The sequence below is a fragment of the Strongylocentrotus purpuratus genome, unplaced genomic scaffold (genome assembly GCF_000002235.5).
Source record: "Strongylocentrotus purpuratus isolate Spur 01 unplaced genomic scaffold, Spur_5.0 spur5_contig_173, whole genome shotgun sequence".
Taxonomy (NCBI): Eukaryota; Metazoa; Echinodermata; class Echinoidea; order Camarodonta; family Strongylocentrotidae; genus Strongylocentrotus; species Strongylocentrotus purpuratus.
In genome coordinates this window covers 5,647-25,463 of record NW_022144819.1, presented here as the reverse complement: position 1 = coordinate 25,463, position 19,817 = coordinate 5,647, and the positions used below count along the sequence as shown (strand labels likewise).

At 40.6% G+C, this 19,817-nt stretch overlaps 1 protein-coding gene and 5 long non-coding RNA genes across 7 annotated transcripts; all 6 read left to right on the top strand.

Moving 5' to 3' along the window:
* Positions 1–226: 226 nt before the first annotated feature.
* Positions 227–4,773, top strand: LOC105438765 (zonadhesin-like; the record flags this gene model as incomplete). Its single annotated transcript, XM_030979897.1, has 10 exons — positions 227–341; positions 851–1,167; positions 1,415–1,464; positions 1,497–1,566; positions 1,994–2,144; positions 2,585–2,761; positions 3,666–3,868; positions 4,074–4,126; positions 4,164–4,252; positions 4,419–4,773. Coding segments are annotated over 10 exons (1,557 nt in total), but the record flags the coding sequence as incomplete, so codon positions are not given.
* Positions 4,774–9,720: 4,947 nt separating this feature from the next.
* Positions 9,721–10,369, top strand: LOC115921702. The gene is made up of 3 exons (XR_004063060.1): positions 9,721–9,731; positions 9,888–10,090; positions 10,298–10,369. It is a non-coding gene; the product is annotated as an uncharacterized LOC115921702 (long non-coding RNA).
* Positions 10,370–13,686: 3,317 nt separating this feature from the next.
* Positions 13,687–16,894, top strand: LOC115921737. Of its 2 annotated transcripts, none has more exons than XR_004063089.1 (3): positions 13,687–13,825; positions 14,029–14,179; positions 16,785–16,894. It is a non-coding gene; the product is annotated as an uncharacterized LOC115921737 (long non-coding RNA). The 2 variants fall into 2 exon arrangements; XR_004063097.1 differs by lacking the exon at positions 16,785–16,894 and adding an exon at positions 14,390–14,408.
* On the top strand, positions 14,529–15,228 carry LOC115921718. The gene is made up of 3 exons (XR_004063069.1): positions 14,529–14,568; positions 14,725–14,927; positions 15,137–15,228. It is a non-coding gene; the product is annotated as an uncharacterized LOC115921718 (long non-coding RNA).
* Positions 16,895–18,116: 1,222 nt separating the features above from the next.
* On the top strand, positions 18,117–18,841 carry LOC115921691. The gene is made up of 3 exons (XR_004063044.1): positions 18,117–18,184; positions 18,454–18,603; positions 18,810–18,841. It is a non-coding gene; the product is annotated as an uncharacterized LOC115921691 (long non-coding RNA).
* Positions 18,842–18,868: 27 nt separating this feature from the next.
* On the top strand, positions 18,869–19,562 carry LOC115921683. The gene is made up of 3 exons (XR_004063039.1): positions 18,869–18,961; positions 19,174–19,350; positions 19,511–19,562. It is a non-coding gene; the product is annotated as an uncharacterized LOC115921683 (long non-coding RNA).
* The last annotated feature ends 255 nt before the right edge of the window (positions 19,563–19,817 follow it).

The window sequence follows — 19,817 nt, the reverse complement described above, 5'->3', positions numbered from 1 at the left end:
TGATATTGTATCAGGTGATCTTACATTTGTTGTAAGTTAAAAAATAAAAGTTCTTCTGGAAATTTAGATCGGGTTCATTTATTGTATAATTAGGTATCATCATATCATCATAAAAAAATCATTATTGTGATATATATTTGTAAACTTGTTGTCACCTTAAGGGTTAACATAATTATATGTATTCAGTCATTTCACACTTGATCTGTTGTTCTCTCTCCTATTCAAGCCTACAGATACTTGGACAAGTCCTGACTGCAGCCAGCGATGCACCTGCTTTAATGGAGAGGCTCAGTGTGAAGCCTACGGATGTGGGGAGAATGAAGAATGTGATCTCAGGAACGGTGTGCAAGATTGTTACTGCCTTGATGGATTCCTCCCACTCGGAGAGAGATAGAGAGTGTTAGGGGTAAGCATGATTGTGAACTCGAATTTGAACCAGAACTTGAACTGAAGATAAGCATCCTTCAAACGAAATAGTTTCACAAAAATAAATTACAAAGTGACTTGATATTGCGTAAGGATGAACAGGGAATAAACAGATGTTGAAAATATTAAAAATATGTTAGGAATATCTTTCAAGGAAAAGACCTCCTAATGCAGACATGTATTAATCTCAATTGTGAATATGCAGTGTCCTGGTGAAGAAGATATGAATAAAGCAATGGCAGAATTATTGGCTCATTGTGAATACTATGTATGTGGGGAGAACAAAGGATATGAATTATGCATTGCACCATCTCCCCTGATGCACACACAAGGAAGGATCCCAAACTTGAGGCTGCAAAACGGTTGTATTTTCCTTTGAAGTAAATGCATGCTCAAAACTCATATTTGTTTTTCTCAATACCAGCTCCCGGTTTCTGCCAGATCTGGGGTGACCCTCATTATGTGACCTTTGACGATAAGAAATATAACTTCCAGGGTGATTGTGACTACACACTGGTCAGAGATTGCCAGAATTCCAGTGAATATCACCTGTGGTCCAACAATGAACGGCTGCGCCCATCAGATAGGGTTTCCTACCTTAGAGAGGTTATTCTGGAATTGAAAGGCAACATATACTCCCTTATCAAGGGCTTCCATGTCAGAGTTAATGGCATTGATGTATCTGAGAACCTGCCCTACATGGATAGTGAAGTGTGGATCTACAGGGATGTAACCTCAATGGTATGTACATATGATACAGATATGATCAGTTGTGTAGAGACCCTCATAATTTATATATACGTAAATACACTATATAGTATATGTTTCATTTATGTATCAGGAATTGCATGTAGATACATACGTTTATACTGATTAAATGCATGTTTATTAGCAATGAAACTAACAACATTAAGTTCTTGTTTTTAATCTAAAGACAAGTTATTATGTTTACAGGTCAAAGAACGTTTGGGTTTGTTTCTCTTTGTAGAATCTGGTAACAGATTTCTTATGGGTTAGCTATGATGGACAGGGGACAGTGCTAATGTGTACCTCGGCTACAATGCAGGAAGAACTTGTGGCTGTGTGGGATCCTTTGATGGAGACCGGACCAATGACCTCATGCTGCCTTCAGGAGAAATGGTAAGCTTCGCCTAAAGGACCACACATCTATTTCAATCCAATGTTCAGAATTGATGATGGCAAAGTGAACTTGACAAAAATGGTACGATGGGTATTTTTCATCTTCTTATTCTTCAATCACTCACAACACCCATTCTGTACAGGAGAAGGGATCTAGCTGCAGGGTTGAATCTATTGGATGTTCAGGTGTTCTGGTAGGTGGGGTCAGAAAGTTAGCCTCTGTCAGTTCCTCCTACAGTCACATATACAAGTAGTTGTCCATCCTCATTATAATCCATTTCAGCATATGAACTTCCCTTTTTCAAGTTCCTGTTTTAGACGATCGAGACTGATAAAGGGTATTATGGAGCAGAGGAACACTTAAATATTCAAATAAATGCTTCTATGGCATCGTTGATGATGGAAAATAATTTCCCTCTTTTTTCAGGCAAGATCAGTAACTGAGTTTGGAAACAGCTGGGTTGTGAATCCCGACCAATGTGATGATGTGGATCCAGGTCCAACTGATCCTTGTGACAATGGAGTGACCAGCCTGGAGGATGCTGTTGATCTTTGCTACTACCTTAAGGATCCTCTTGGTATGAGTGTAATGTTATAAAATGACTTTAAAGAAAAATTATTCATACGCTAGCTTGTAATCTTTATATATTTCAAAATGAAATATGAACTTTTAACTGACGGAAACATGATTTGGGTGTTGCAGATATATTCTTAGGCTCGCGATTCAACAGGGTAAATATTGGCTTTCTTGAAACACTGTGGCAATAAACATTGATACCAAGATCCAAAGCTTGTCTTTCTAGTTGATGTACCCATTTGCAGTAAGTAACAGCTGAATTATGTTTTTCATGTCTTTGAGTCAATCAATATTTAAAGGCTTTTTTTTTGTTGGGGGGTAGATAGTAGTCTATCTTGGTATTTTACACGTACGTGTACATCGCATGGAAAGATAACTGATCCGTGTTAGTTAGAAGTTGATGTTGATGGCATAGTGACGATCATTGCTGTTGTGTTTCAGGACCCTTTGCATCCTGCCACAGTTATGTTGACCCTGATGACCACTATGATTCATGTCTGTATGATGTATGTGAGATGGATGATGATGCCCTGTGTGCGAGTCTAGAACAGTACGCCCAGGCCTGCAAAAGCAAGGGAGGGAACCCTGGAACCTGGAGAGTGCATGTACCGGAATGCCGTAAGTAAAATTATTTTAATGGTATAGACCAGTTTTGGAAACGCCCCCCTCTCAAAAAATGAAATGGAAGCTCTTATTACCAATCATGTGAAAGAATATGTTTTTACTATTACGTGATGATACATATTTGCCGGGAAACTGCCTACTAATTGATATATTTGGCAAATCATCTATCGGACTGGATAGATATCGCGTAGTCCAATATACATCTTTCTGTGTACAGTGCTTGTAACTTTACCAAGAGTGGGCCAAATCTCTTATCATTTTGATGATTCCAGAACCTTGCAGTACACACCCAATATTATATGCTAGATGATCAACCTTTCTGATCGATTCCACACCGTTTCTTTAACAATGCAATCGCATGACCAGAACTGGTCTATACCTTTAACCCAGGAAGTGGGTGGCTCCTGGACAAAGACCTATGGGAATAAAAACACTCAGTAGTCAATGTGTTAAATCAAATATATTTTGTTAATCAAATTGTTATTTATTAATGGGTGGCTCCCTTATTGAAGCCTATGGGAATAAAAGAATTTGGTAGGCAATAACTGAAAACAAGTCCCTTTATATTTTTATTTTCACCTCTTGGTATTTAAAGGTAGAATAACCTACGCTATTCTGCAGCTGCAGGTTTCCTGATCATTTTTGTGTATCACATTGCCTATAGTGTAGCTAGATTATTGGCGATTGCATTGCTATTCACAGCCCCACTTTCAGGGTCAGTATGAATTTTAAACGCCACATCTACCCTGTCAACCACTATGATATAGGAAGTAGAAAACAGTGACAGTCATTAAGGCAGTAGTAACAACAGAAACAAAATGTATATTCTTATGGTGAACATTCATATAAGCATTGAATTCGTTACCTATGCAATTTAAATGTCTATAATTTCATACAGCATTGGACTGTCCTTCCAACACTGTGTACGACCCCTGCTTCAGTGGCTGTCCAGCAACCTGTTCCTCTGCTACGAGCACATTGTCCTGCAATACCACTTGCCAGGAAACATGTAGATGTGCAGATGGTCTTGTACTGGATGGTGGGCACTGTGTGGATCCATCACAGTGTGGTTGCACTCTGGATAGTGGTGTTTATATTCCGGTAAGTTTGAAATCGAGCGCTGAAGTACCTACCAGTATGTAAATTTTCCATGCTTCCATCACTGCTTAATCTGCAAGAGGATCAAGACATCTTCATTTGCCAATTCAGCTGTTCAAATTTGCCAAGAGCAGCTATGGTAATGCATCTGTAAAGTTGTTCATATATTTAACTTCCAGCATTTTTCCTTTGTTGCACTTTTTGACAGTCTGGAGGAGCATGGACTGACCCAGGCTGCACACAAACACTGCCTTTGTCGAGGTGGGCTTGCAGAGTGTTCCGAATTCCAGTGTGGGAGAGAGAACGAAGAATGCGAAATCAGGAACGGTTTTCCAAGCTGTTACTGCAGAGATGGCTACACCTCTCTCGGAGATGCCTGCTTCAGAGGTGAGAAGTTCGTTTTCAGAAGTCATTAGATGAAGATGTTTTTATCAACATGCCACTTTGTACAAGATATAAGATAGCTCTGCAAGGCAATTGCGATGTACAGATGATGCCACTGATGTTGATACTGATCATTCCTTTTTTGTCTGATTTTGTCTTATACTTATAGCTCCTGGGTATTGCCAGATCTGGGGTGACCCCCATTATGTGACCTTTGACGATAAGAAATATAACTTCCAGGGTGATTGTGACTACACGCTGGTCAGAGATTGCCAGAATTCCAGTGACTACCACCTGTGGTCCAACAATGAACGGCTGCGCCCATCTGACAGTGTTTCTTACCTGAGGGAAGTGGTACTTGACCTGAGCGATAGAAGATACGCTCTGATCAAGGGCTTCCATGTCAGAGTGAATGGAAGAGATGTATCTGAAAACCTGCCTTACATGGATGAGCAAGTGTGGATCTACAGGGATGTGACATCCATGGTATGTCATAGATAAACCCTGTTTTTCATATTTAGTATTTCAAAAATGGTTGGGCGCTGTGTGTAATGTAAGGAATTCTATTACGTGCCATGTACTTTAGTTATCCCGTTCCTTCCGAAATTATTTAGCCTGATAGCCATCCCACAAACGAGATTAAAAATCGAAAACTCGACTCCTTCGCTGCCGTACAATACCGTGCGACTGTTCAGCGCGCGGAACAATGCGTGTGCGTTGAAGCGACCTAAAGCTGGCCAGTCGCTCCGACGAGCAGGAACTTAGCGCATGCGCAGATCATTTCGCAATCTGCTGTGCTCTATAAGTTCTTTCAGCTCTTCCGTACTGTAGGTTGTTTTTCTTCGTTATCTTTTTTTCCTCTTCTACCTACTTATTTTGTTCTTCTTTTTTCTCCTCCGTATCTATTTTTTTCCTTGTCACTCTTATTCTCCTCCTTCTTCTTCTTCTTTTTCTTCTTCTTCCTATACTCTTTTTTATTTTGATACTCGATTTATATGAGAAAATACACAGTATATAAAAAGTAAACTATTTCAATGTAAGTTTCTGTTGCATAAAATTTATTTGAAATAGTTTATCAGCCAAAATTGACTGTTATAATTTACGTTCTGACAATATAATGTAGCGAAAATATGTAAACATGATCAAATGAAACTCAAGAAGAATCCAGAACGAACGGGGGGGGGGGGAGGGGGGGGGGAGGGGGAGAGGGGGGAGGTGAAAGGAGAGCCAAAATAGCATACTTATAAATACAGTACAGACTATATAACGATGCGCCCAACTTTCTCTCTCTCTCTCTCTCACTCTATAAAAACCGTGCATTATACTTTATCTCTCTCATACTGTTTTTTTCTGTTCCGCGATTTCCGAAAGCACGTTTCGACATATAAATAAGAATTGTTAAAAGTAAGAGTTTGGATATAAAAACATCTCTTATGCAAAAAATAATATGACACAATCTTTTTTGACAGAACTAATATACGTCGGACAAAGGAAATAACTCCTTGGTCGGACATTATACTTTATGACTACGTCCAAGGTTCTATCTCTCTCTCTCTATCTGTCAATGTTGTTCCGCCATTTGCTTGTATGCCGGCATCATTCCTTCTTTGAGATAAATTATGATAACATATCCATGATGATGAAAACATACATCTTAAATACTAGGGAAAAAAAATAGAGAACGAGCGGCTGATAATGTCAAAATGAATATCACTGTACACAAATTATAGAAAGTAAAAGTTTTGATTTTGAATGTAAATCTCTGTTGCATCAAAATAAAATGAAACGTTCATTATATCGACGGAAATAATATACATCGGACATTATACTTTACCACAAAAGGGTCATCTAGAAGTAGGTGGATAACATTATAAGAGAAAGAAGAGAAAGAATGAAACTTTCTCTTTCAAAAACAGAAGAATAATGGAGAGGGAGACAAGGACACATACACAATAAATAAATATAAACAAGATAGGATTCTAGAGCGGAAGATGATATAGGGGAAACGAAATAGTTCTGAAGTATGGCCTAGAGAGCAAAAAAATTATTCTGTTTTATTTACTAATGTAAAGCGCTTTGATCATGTTTTATGTAAAGGCGCTATATAATATCAATATGTATGAATATATTGGCAAATTTTGACAATTATAGTTTGTAAGTATGAATTGACAAAGTACGTACAAATACAAATGACACAGAAATGTCTGCAAGTATTTGGGACCTATATAGAATATGTGAAAAGAGCTATATCTTTGTCTTTGGCCCATGATCCCACAACTTAGTTACGTAAGAGGAACAAAGAACGTTGACGGATGTAAAGGTTGTTGTCATGGTTATAAACCCCAACAATAGAAGAGCGGAAGTAAGGTAAGGGTATAATTGAATGGCAATGACCTGGCTTACAGCACTGATGATCCTACATGTATAACCATGTTTTTTTGTGTGTGTTTTTTGGGGAGTGGGGTCTTGTTGTTTTTGCAATCATTCAAAGATAATATCAATCATACAAGATAAAGGAATGAACAAGAATATATGATATGCTAAAATGTAACAGACAAAAAGATGATGATGAGAAATGATTGTTTCTATCTCTTTTTTTCTCTTTTTCACTCTCTTTATGTGTGTGTGTGTCTCTCTCTCTTTCCTCTCTCTATCTCTCTCTCTCTCTCTCTCTCTCTCTCTCAAACTCTCCACTTTCTCCCTCTCTCTCCGTCTGTCTCTCTGTCTATCTGCCAATGTTGTTCCGCCATTTGCTTGTATGCCGGCACCATTCCTTCTTTGAGATTAATTATTATAACCTAAAATTATCCCTGATGATGTACATTATTATACCTTATATTTATTATAGGGAGCGGAAAAAAAAAAGAAAACGAGCGGCTGATAATGTCAAAATAAGAAGAATATTACTGTACAATATTTATACAAAATAAATTTTTTGAATGTAAATCTCTGTTGCATCAAACTGATATAAACAAATTGTTATTATGCTATATTGACGGTACTATTATCCGTCGGACATTGTGCTCTAGCCAAAAGATATAAACAAACAAAAAAAAGAGAAAAACTAAAGAAAAAATCTGAGGTTTGTGGGGGGGGGGGGGGGGGGTAGTCGGGGTGGGGGGGTAGTCGTGAGGAAATAATCATCTAATAATAACTACAGAACAGACTACGTCAAACTTTCTATTATTCTAGCTGCCCCCGTCCACCTCCTCTCTCTCTCTCTCTCTCTCTCTCCCTCTCGCTGTCTCTCTCTCTCTCTCTCTCTCTCTATATCTCTTTCTACGTTGTTTTCCATCTTCATCTTTCATGATGTTGTCTACTATTCCGCCATTTACTTGCATGCCGGCATCATCCTTTCTTGAGATTAATTATTATAACATATCCCTGATGTATACGTCAGACATTATACTTTAGCGAAAAGAAATAATCAAACAAAAAAAGAAACGTACACAAAAGAAAAACAAATCAGAGCTGGGGGGGGGGGGGGGATCGGAGATAACTTTCTATCTCCCCTCTTTCTCAAAATATTTATATCTCCTCTCACATATACCTTAGTATAGGGAACGCTATAATGAGAGTGAGCGGCTGATAAAGTCGAAATGAGAAGAATATTACTGTCCAATACTTATAAAAGTAAAGCTTTTGAATGTAAATCTATGTTACATCAAACTGCTATACAAAAATGTTTATTATGCTATATTGACGTTACTATACGTCAGACATCATACTTTAGCAGGAAATAGGAAATATAAACAAACAAAAAGAGAGACAAACTAAATAATAAATCTGAGCTTTGAGGGGGGGGGGGGTCGGTGATACAAAATGTCATAATGATAAATCTAGCATACACCTGATCAAAACTCATTTTCGGAGACTAAATCGAGTACAACCTCGCGATCTTGCTCTTAGACTTATAATACTGCTTGTTGTTGTTGACAATAGAGAGCTGACCTTTGGATTTTCCTTTCATGTGCAGTGAAGTGCATTGTTCCGCGCGTGCCGCGTGCCGTTATAGGCTTTGGCTTTGCGCGCTGCTCCCAATTGGAAATACCAGCAGTATGGTATTCTGTGCATGGAAGGTCTCAGCGAAAGTCAATATCTGTGGGACAGACATCGCGGAGCTCCAATACGCTGCTGTACGAATTTCATGTGAGAGAAAAACTGACATGCTAATGAAAAAGTACAAATATAATGAGTAATATTAAAGTAAACAAAACAGGAGTAATGGATAATGATAGCATATACTTTGGGATAAACCTCACATCCACTAGTTTAGTGAATTAATGGCAGGGAAAGGCAATTTTAGGCTTGTAAAGACGTCGTCTACCTGCCTATTATGGAAACCTGGTATACCAGGTTCCCGTTGTGAGTGGGCTCCACGGGAGCCTGGTATACCAGGTTCCCGGAAGGAACGGGTTAAGTGTTTAAAATGGAAAAGCCTAGAAATTGATATGAATCTTCTGTATTCGTCGTTCATAGAGTTTTCCATGAGGTTGTGTGGTAATAAGTTATTCACCTCATGCAAGAAGTTTTGAATGTTCTTGCATGTTTAACGATGTGTGGGATTCTTTTTCCTTTCTCTTTTGTAGAATCTGTAAACAGATTTCTTATGGGTTAGCTACGATGGAATGGACAGTGCTGATGTGTACCTCAGTTACTTTGCAGGAAGAACTTGTGGCCTGTGTGGATCCTTTGATGGAGACCAGAACAATGATATGATACTTCCTTCAGGAGAATTGGTAAGATACTCCTTGCACTTAGTCTAGATGTCTGTTCTATTTGAACCCCCGTTTCAAATTCAGTTCGTTCTTGACTTGAAAAGAAATCTCAAAAGGTGCCATTCCATAATTCTAATATTTTGGATGAGTGTTACAGTGATGCAATTACCAGTCTGATACTTTGATGATACTCATGATGGTTATGGTTGATGGTAATTCTCAACAGGCAAGATCAGCAACTGAGTTTGGAAACAGCTGGGTTGCGTACCCTGACCAATGTGATGGGTGGATCCAGGTCCAACTGACCCTTGTGAGGATGGAGTGAACAGCTTGTCTGCATCAACGATCTGTGCTATTATTTGAAGGATCCTTCCGGTAAGAATGAAACACATCTGAAACAACCTTCTCTTCCTGTAGTTTTCCTACAGTTCTGAATATTTGTATTTTTCAAAAACAGTATCAGTTTGTGGTTAGAGGAAAAGCTGTGAAGAAATTATCAAGATGGGTAGGAGACGATGGCTGGAAATATAGAATCACTTTCAATTGTCCATAAACCATTTTGACCTGCACTTTCTATTCCTTCAGGACCATTTGAATCCTGCCTTGAGATCGTGGATCCAGACGACTACTATGATTCGTGCGTCTATGACGTGTGTCTTACCGGTGATGATGCTCTGTGTTCCAGTCTTGCACAATATGCTCGTGCCTGCAGGAGCAAGGGAGGGAAACCTGGCAGATGGAGATTGCTTGTGGGGAAGAATGCCGTAAGTCACTAGAAAGACGATTTTATTACGTTTGTCTGGAGAGTCGATGCATTGTTGTCAGAGAGATAAGATTGGAGAGAAATTTGTTTTCATGTAGGTTTTCAGATGATATTCTTGCATACATAAACTGTGTTCCATATTTGATCTTGTGTGCAGCACTGAACTGTCCTTCCAACACTGTGTACGACCCCTGCTTCAGTGGCTGTCCAGCAACCTGTTCCTCTGCTGCGAGCACATTGTCCTGCAATACCACTTGCCAGGAAACGTGTAGATGTGCAGATGGTCTTGTACTGGATGGTGGGCACTGTGTGGATCCATCACAGTGTGGTTGCACTCTGGATAGTGGTGTTTATATTCCGGTAAGTTTGAAATCGAGCGCTGAAGTACCTACCAGTATGAAAATGTTCCATGCTTCCATTCACTGCTTAATCTGCAAGAGGATCAAGACATCTTCATTTGCCAATTCAGCTGTTCAATTTTGCCAAGAGCAGCTATGGTAATGCATCTGTAAAGTTGTTCATATATTCTAACTTCCAGCATTTTTCCTTTGTTGCACTTTTTGACAGTCTGGAGGAGCATGGACTGACCCAGGCTGCACACAACACTGCCTTTGTCGAGGTGGGCTTGCAGAGTGTCCGAATTCCAGTGTGGAGAGAACGAAGAAGAATGCGAAATCAGGAACGGTTTTTCCAAGCTGTTACTGCAGAGATGGCTACACCTCTCTCGGAGATGCCTGCTTCAGAGGTGAGAAGTTCGTTTTCAGAAGTCATTAGATGAAGATGTTTTTATCAACATGCCACTTTGTACAAGATATAAGATAGCTCTGCAAGGCAATTGCGATGTACAGATGATACCACTGATGTTGATACTGATCATTCCTTTTTTGTCTGATTTTGTCTCATACTTATAGCTCCTGGGTATTGCCAGATCTGGGGTGACCCCCATTATGTGACTTTGACGATAAGAAATATAACTTCCAGGGTGATTGTGACTACACGCTGGTCAGAGATTGCCAGAATTCCAGTGACTACCACCTGTGGTCCAACAATGAACGGCTGCGCCCATCTGACAGTGTTTCTTACCTGAGGGAAGTGGTACTTGACCTGAGCGATAGAAGATACGCTCTGATCAAGGGCTCCATGTCAGAGTGAATGGAAGAGATGTCTCTGAAAACCTGCCTTACATGGATGAGCAAGTGTGGATCTACAGGGATGTGACATCCATCCATGTGGATATGTCATAGATAAACCTGTTTTTCATTTCATATTTAGTATTCAAAAATGGTTGGGCTGTGTGTAATGTAAGGAATTCTATTACGTGCCATGTACTTTAGTTATGTGTTTAAAATGGAAAAGCCTAGAGAAATTGATATGAACTTTATGTAGTATTCGCGTTCATAGAGTTTTCCATGAGGTTGTGTGGTAATAAGTTATTCCAACCTCATGCAAGAAGTTTGAATGTTCTTGCATGTTTAACGATGTGTGGGATTCTTTTTCCTTTCTCTTTTGTAGAATCTGGTAACAGATTTCTTATGGGTTAGCTACGATGGAATGGACAGTGCTGATGTGTACCTCAGTTACTTTGCAGGAAGAACTTGTGGCCTGTGTGGATCCTTTGATGGAGACCAGAACAATGATATGATACTCCTTCAGGAGCTGTAAGATATCCTTGAGAAGTCTAGATGGTAAGATACTCCTTGCCACGTTATTAGATGTCATGTTCGTTTTATGTCTTGTCAAATTCAGTTCGTTCTTGACTTGAAAAGAAATCTCAAAAGGTTGCCATTCCATAATTCTAATATTTTGTGATGAGTGTTACAGTGATGCAATTACCAGTCTGATACTTTGATGATACTCATGATGGTTATGGTTGATGGTAATTCAAACAGGCCAAGATCAGCAACTGAGTTTGGAAACAGCTGGGTTTGCGTACCCTGACCAATGTGATGGTGTGGATCCAGGTCCAAATGACCCTGAGGATGGATTGTGTGGAGTGAACAGCTTGTCTGCATCCAACGATCTGTGCTTTTATTTGAAGGATCCTTCCCGGATAAGAATGAAACACATCTGAAACAACCTTCTCTTCCTGTAGTTTTCCTACAGTTCTGAATATTTGTATTTTTCAAAAACAGTATCAGTTTGTGGTTAGAGGAAAAGCTGTGAAGAAATTATCAAGATGGGTAGGAGACGATGGCTGGGAAATATAGAATCACTTTCAATTGTCCATAAACCATTTTGACCTGCACTTTCTATTCCTTCAGGACCATTTGAATCCTGCCTTGAGATCGTGGATCCAGACGACTACTATGATTCGTGCGTCTATGACGTGTGTCTTACGGTGATGATGCTCTGTGTTCCAGTCTTGCACAATACGCTCGTGCCTGCAGGAGCAAGGGAGGGAAACCTGGCAGATGGAGATTGCTTGTGGAAGAATGCCGTAAGTCACTAGAAAGACGATTTTTATTACGTTTGTCTGGAGAGTCGATGCATTGTTGTCAGAGAGATAAGATTGGAGAGAAATTTGTTTTCATGTAGGTTTTCAGATGATATTCTGCATAATAAACTGTGTTCCATATTTGATCTTGTGTGCAGCACTGAACTGTCCTTCCAACACTGTGTACGACCCTGCTTCAGTGGCTGTCCAGCAACCTGTTCCTCTGCTGCGAGCACATTGTCCTGCAATACCACTTGCCAGAAACGTGTAGATGTGCAGATGGTCTTGTACTGGATGGTGGGCACTGTGTGGATCCATCACAGTGTGTGGTTGCACTCTGGATAGTGGTTGTATATGGGTATGGTTTGAAATCGCGTAAGTTGAAATCGAGGCTGAAAGTACCTACCAGTATGAAAAATGTTCCATGCTTCCATTCACTGCTTAATCTGCAAGAGGATCAAGACATCTTCATTTGCCAATTCAGCTGTTCAATTTTGCCAAGAGCAGCTATGGTAATGCATCTGTAAAGTTGTTCATATATTCTAACTTCCAGCATTTTTCCTTTGTTGCACTTTTGACAGTCTGGAGGAGCATGGACTGACCCAGGCTGCACACAACACTGCCTTTGTCGAGGTGGGCTTGCAGAGTGTTCCGAATTCCAGTGTGGAGAGAGAAGAAGAATGCGAAATCAGGAACGGTTTTCCAAGCTGTTACTGCAGAGATGGCTACACCTCTCTCGGAGATGCCTGCTTCAGAGGTGAGAAGTTCGTTTTCAGAAGTCATTAGATGAAGATGTTTTATCAACATGCCACTTTGTACAAGATATAAGATAGCTCTGCAAGGCAATTGCGATGTACAGATGATACCACTGATGTTGATACTGATCATTCCTTTTTTGTCTGATTTTGTCTCATACTTATAGCTCCTGGGTATTGCCAGATCTGGGGTGACCCCATTATGTGACCTTTGACGATAAGAAATATAACTTCCAGGGTGATTGTGACTACACGCTGGTCAGAGAATTGCCAGAATTCCAGTGACTACCACCTGTGGTCCAACAATGAACGGCTGCGCCCATCTGACAGTGTTTCTTACCTGAGGGAAGTGGTACTTGACCTGAGCGATAGAGATACGCTCTGATCAAGGGCTTCCATGTCAGAGTGAATGGAAGAGATGTCTGAAAACCTGCCTTACATGGATGAGCAAGTGTGGATCTACAGGGATGTGACATCCATGGTATGTCATAGATAAACCTGTTTTTCATATTTAGTATTTCAAAAATGGTTGGGCTGTGTGTAATGTAAGGAATTCTATTACGTGCCATGTACTTTAGTTATGTGTTTAAAATGGAAAAGCCTAGAAATTGATATGAATCTTCTGTATTCGTCGTTCATAGAGTTTCCATGAGGTTGTGTGGTAATAAGTTATTCCAACCTCATGCAAGAAGTTTGAATGTTCTTGCATGTTTAACGATGTAGTGTGTGTGGGATTCTTTTTCCTTTCTCTTTTGTAGAATTGGTAACAGATTTCTTATGGGTTAGCTACGATGGAATGGACAGTGCTGATGTGTACCTCAGTTACTTTGCAGGAAGAACTTGTGGCCTGTGTGGATCCTTTGATGGAGACCAGAACAATGATTGATACTTCCTTCAGGAGAATTGGTAAGATACTCCTTGCACTAGTCTATGATAGTTCTATGACCCCGTTATTCAAGTTCAGCGTTCCTTTGACTTGAAAAGAAATCTCAAAAGGTGCCATTCCATAATTCTAATATTTTGTGATGAGTGTTACAGTGATGCAATTACCAGTCTGATACTTTGATGATACATGATGGATGGTTATGGTGGTATGGTAATCTCAACAGGCAAGATCAGCAACTGAGTTTGGAAACAGCTGGGTTGCGTACCCTGACCAATGTGATGGTGTGGATCCAGGTCCAACTGACCCTTGTGAGGATGGAGTGAACAGCTTGTCTGCATCCAACGATCTGTGCTATTATTTGAAGGATCCTTCCGGTAAGTAAGAAAACACATCTGAACAAACCTCTCTTCCTGTAGTTTTCCTACAGTCTGAATATTTGTATTTTTCAAAAAACAGTATCAGTTTGTGGTTAGAGGAAAAGCTGTGAAGAAATTATCAAGATGGGTAGGAGACGATGGCTGGGAAATATAGAATCACTTTCAATTGTCCATAAACCATTTTGACCTGCACTTCTATTCCTTCAGGACCATTTGAATCCTGCTTGAGATCGTGGATCCAGACGACTACTATGATTCGTTTGCGTCTATGACGTGTGTCTTACCGGTGATGATGCTCTGTGTTCAGTCTTGCACATACGCGCTCGTGCCTGCAGGAGCAAGGGAGGGGAAACCTGGCAGATGGAGATTGCTTGTGGAAGAATGCCGTAAGTCACTAGAAAGACGATTTTTATTACGTTTGTCTGGAGAGTCGATGCATTGTTGTCAGAGAGATAAGATTGGAGAGAAATTTGTTTTCATGTAGGTTTTCAGATGATATTCTTGCAACATAAACTGTGTTCCATATTTGATCTTGTGTGCAGCACTGAACTGTCCTTCCAACACTGTGTACGACCCCTGCTTCAGTGGCTGTCCAGCAACCTGTTCCTCTGCTGCGAGCACATTGTCCTGCAATACCACTTGCCAGGAAATGTGTAGATGTGCAGATGGTCTTGTACTGGATGGTGGGCACTGTGTGGATCCATCACAGTGTGGTTGCACTCTGGATAGTGGTGTTTATATTCCGGTAAGTTTGAAATCGAGCGCTGAAGTACCTACCAGTATGAAAATGTTCCATGCTTCCATTCACTGCTTAATCTGCTGCAAGAGGATCAAGACATCTTCATTTGCCAATTCAGCTGTTCAATTTTGCCAAGAGCAGCTATGGTAATGCATCTGTAAAGTTGTTCATATATTCTAACTTCCAGCATTTTCCTTTGTTGCACTTTTTGACAGTCTGGAGGAGCATGGACTGACCCAGGCTGCACACAACACTGCCTTTGTCGAGGTGGGCTTGCAGAGGGTTCCGAATTCCAGTGTGGAGAGAACGAAGAATGCGAAATCAGGAACGGTTTTCCAAGCTGTTACTGCAGAGAGGGGCTACACCTCTCTCGGAGATGCCTGCTTCAGAGGTGAGAAGTTCGTTTTCAGAAGTCATTAGATGAAGATGTTTTTATCAACATGCCACTTGTACAAGATATAAGATAGCTCTGCAAGGCAATTGCGATGTACAGATGATACCACTGATGTTGATACTGATCATTCCTTTTTGTCTGATTTTGTCTCATACTTATAGCTCCTGGGTATTGCCAGATTGGGGTGACCCCCATTATGTGACCTTTGACGATAAGAAATATAACTTCCAGGGTGATTGTGACTACACGCTGGTCAGAGATTGCCAGAATTCCAGTGACTACCACCTGTGGTCCAACAATGAACGGCTGCGCCCATCTGACAGTGTTTCTTACCTGAGGGAAGTGGTACTTGACCTGAGCGATAGAAGATACGCTCTGATCAAGGGCTTCCATGTCAGAGTGAATGGAAGAGATGTCTCTGAAAACCTGCCTTACATGGATGAGCAAGTGTGGATCTACAGGGATGTGAAATCCATGGTATGTCATAGATAAAACCCTGTTTTTCATATTTAGTATTTCAAAAATGGTTGGGCTGTGTGTTAATGTAAGGAATTCTATTACGTGCCATGTACTTTAGTTATGTGTTTAAAATGGAAAAAGCCTAGAAATTGATATGAATCTTCTGTATTCGTCGTTCATAGAGTTTTCCATGAGGGTGTGTGGTAATAAGTTATTCCAACCTCATGCAAGAAGTTTTGAATGTTCTGCATGTTTAACGATGTGTGGGATCTTTTTTCCTTTCTCTTTTGTAGAATCTGGTAACAGATTTCTATGGGTTAGCTACGATGGAATGGACAGTGCTGATGTGTACCTCAGTTACTTTGCAGGAAGAACTTGTGGCCTGTGTGGATCCTTTGATGGAGACCAGAACAATGATATGATACTTCCTTCAGGAGAATTGGTAAGATACTCCTTGCACTTAGTCTAGATGTCTGTTCTATTTGAACCCCCGTTTCAAATTCAGTTCGTTCTTGACTTGAAAAGAAATCTCAAAAGGTGCCATTCCATAATTCTAATATTTTGTGATGAGTGTTACAGTGATGCAATTACCAGTCTGATACTTTGATGATACTCATGATGGTTATGGTTGATGGTAATTCTCAACAGGCAAGATCAGCAACTGAGTTGGAAACAGCTGGGTTGCGTACCCTGACCAATGTGATGGTGTGGATCCAGGTCCAACTGACCCTTGTGAGGATGGAGTGAACAGCTTGTCTGCATCCAACGATCTGTGCTATTATTTGAAGGATCCTTTCCGGTAAGAATGAAACACATCTGAAACAACCTTCTCTTCCTGTAGTTTTCCTACAGTTCTGAATATTTGATATTTTTCAAAAACAGTATCAGTTTGTGGTTAGAGGAAAAGCTGTGAAGAAATTATCAAGATGGGTAGGAGACGATGGCTGGGAAATATAGAATCACTTTCAATTGTCCATAACCATTTTGACCTGCACTTTCTATTCCTTCAGGACCATTTGAATCCTGCCTTGAGATCGTGGATCCAGACGACTACTATGATTCGTGCGTCTATGACGTGTGTCTTACCGGTGATGATGCTCTGTGTTCCAGTCTTGCACAATACGCTGTGCCTGCAGGAGCAAGGGAGGGAAACCTGGCAGATGGAGAATGCTTGTGGAAGAATGCCGTAAGTCACTAGAAAGACGATTTTTATTACGTGTGTCTGGAGAGTCGATGCATTGTTGTCAGAGAGATAAGATTGGAGAGAAATTTGTTTTCATGTAGGTTTTCAGATGATATTCTTGCATACATAAACTGTGTTCCATATTTGATCTTGTGTGCAGCACTGAACTGTCCTTCCAACACTGTGTACGACCCCTGCTTCAGTGGCTGTCCAGCAACCTGTTCCTCTGCTGCGAGCACATTGTCCTGCAATACCACTTGCCAGGAAACGTGTAGATGTGCAGATGGTCTTGTACTGGATGGTGGGCACTGTGTGGATCCATCACAGTGTGGTTGCACTCTGGATAGAGTGGTGTTTATATTCGGTAAGTTTGAAATCGAGCGCTGAAGTACCTACCAGTATGAAAATGTTCCATGCTTCCATTCACTGCTTAATCTGCAAGAGGATCAAGACATCTTCATTTGCCAATTTCAGCTGTTCAATTTTGCCAAGAGCAGCTATGGTAATGCATCTGTAAAGTTGTTCATATATTCTAACTTCCAGCATTTTTCCTTTGTTGCACTTTTGACAGTCTGGAGGAGCATGGACTGACCCAGGCTGCACACAACATGCCTTTTGTCGAGGTGGGCTTGCAGAGTGTTCCGAATTCCAGTGTGGAGAGAACGAAGAATGCGAAATCAGGAACGGTTTTCCAAGCTGTTACTGCAGAGATGGCTACACCTCTCTCGGAGATGCCTGCTTCAGAGGTGAGAAGTTCGTTTTCAGAAGTCATTAGATGAAGATGTTTTTATCAACATGCCACTTTGTACAAGATATAAGATAGCTCTGCAAGGCAATTGCGATGTACAGATGATACCACTGATGTTGATACTGATCATTCTTTTTTGTCTGATTTTGTCTCATACTTATAGCTCCTGGGTATTGCCAGATCTGGGGTGACCCCATAATGTGACCTTGACGATAAGAAATATAACTTCCAGGGTGATTGTGACTACACGCTGGTCAGAGATTGCCAGAATTCCAGTGACTACCACCTGTGGTCCAACAATGAACGGCTGCGCCCATCTGACAGTGTTTCTTACCTGAGGGAAGTGGTACTTGACCTGAGCGATAGAAGATACGCTCTGATCAAGGGCTTCCATGTCAGAGTGAATGGAAGAGATGTCTCTGGAAAACCTGCCTTACATGGATGAGCAAGTGTGGATCTACAGGGATGTGACATCCATGGTTGTCATAGATAAACCCTGTTTTTCATATTTAGATTTCAAAATGGTTGGGCTGTGTGTAATGTAAGGAATTCTATTACGTGCCATGTACTTTAGTTATGTGTTTAAAATGGAAAAGCCTAGAAATTGATATGAATCTTCTGTATTCGTCGTTCATAGAGTTTTCCATGAGGTTGTGTGGTAATAAGTTATTCCAACCTCATGCAAGAAGTTTTGAATGTTCTGCATGTTTAACGATGTGTGGGATTCTTTTTCCTTTCTCTTTTGTAGAATCTGGTAACAGATTTCTTATGGGTTAGCTACGATGGAATGGACAGTGCTGATGTGTACCTCAGTTACTTTGCAGGAAGAACTTGTGGCCTGTGTGGATCCTTTGATGGAGACCAGAACAATGATATGATACTTCCTTCAGGAGAATTGGTAAGATACTCCTTGCACTTAGTCTAGATGTCTGTTCTATTTGAACCCCCGTTTCAAATTCAGTTCGTTCTTGACTTGAAAAGAAATCTCAAAAGGTGCCATTCCATAATTCTAATATTTTGTGATGAGTGTTACAGTGATGCAATTACCAGTCTGATACTTTGATGATACTCATGATGGTTATGGTTGATGGTAATTCTCAACAGGCAAGATCAGCAACTGAGTTTGGAAACAGCTGCTGGTTGCGTACCCTGACAATGTGATGGTGTGGATCCAGGTCCAACTGACCCTTGTGAGGATGGAGTGAACAGCTTGTCTGCATCCAACGATCTGTGCTTTTATTTGAAGGATCCTTCCGGTAAGAATGAAACACATCTGAAACAACCTTCTCTTCCTGTAGTTTTCCTACAGTTCTGAATATTTGTATTTTTCAAAAACAGTATCAGTTTGTGGTTAGAGGAAAAGCTGTGAAGAAATTATCAAGATGGGTAGGAGACGATGGCTGGGAAATATAGAATCACTTTCAATTGCCATAAAACCATTTTGACCTGCACTTTCTATTCCTCTCAGGACCATTTGAATCCTGCCTTGAGATCGTGGATCCAGACGACTACTATGATTCGTGCGTCTATGACGTGTGTCTTACCGGTGATGATGCTCTGTGTTCCAGTCTTGCACAATACGCTCGTGCCTGCAGGAGCAAGGGAGGGAAACCTGGCAGATGGAGATTGCTTGTGGAAGAATGCCGTCAAGTCACTAGAAAGACGATTTTTATTACGTTTTGTCTGGAGAGTCGATGCATTGTTGTCAGAGAGATAAGATTGGAGAGAAATTTGTTTTCATGTAGGTTTTCAGATGATATTCTTGCATACATAAACTGTGGTTCCATATTTGATCTTGTGTGCAGCACTGAACTGTCCTTCCAACACTGTGTACGACCCCTGCTTCAGTGGGCTGTCCAGCAACCTGTTCCTCTGCTGCGAGCACATTGTCCTGCAATACCACTTGCCAGGAAACAGCGTGTAGATGTGCAGATGGTCTTGTACTGGATGGTGGGCACTGTGTGGACCATCCATCACAGTGTGGTTGCACTCTGGATAGTGGTGTTTATATTCGGTAAGTTGAAATCGAGCGCTGAAGTACCTACCAGTATGAAAATGTTCCATGCTTCCATTCACTGCTTAATCTGCAAGAGGATCAAGACATCTTCATTT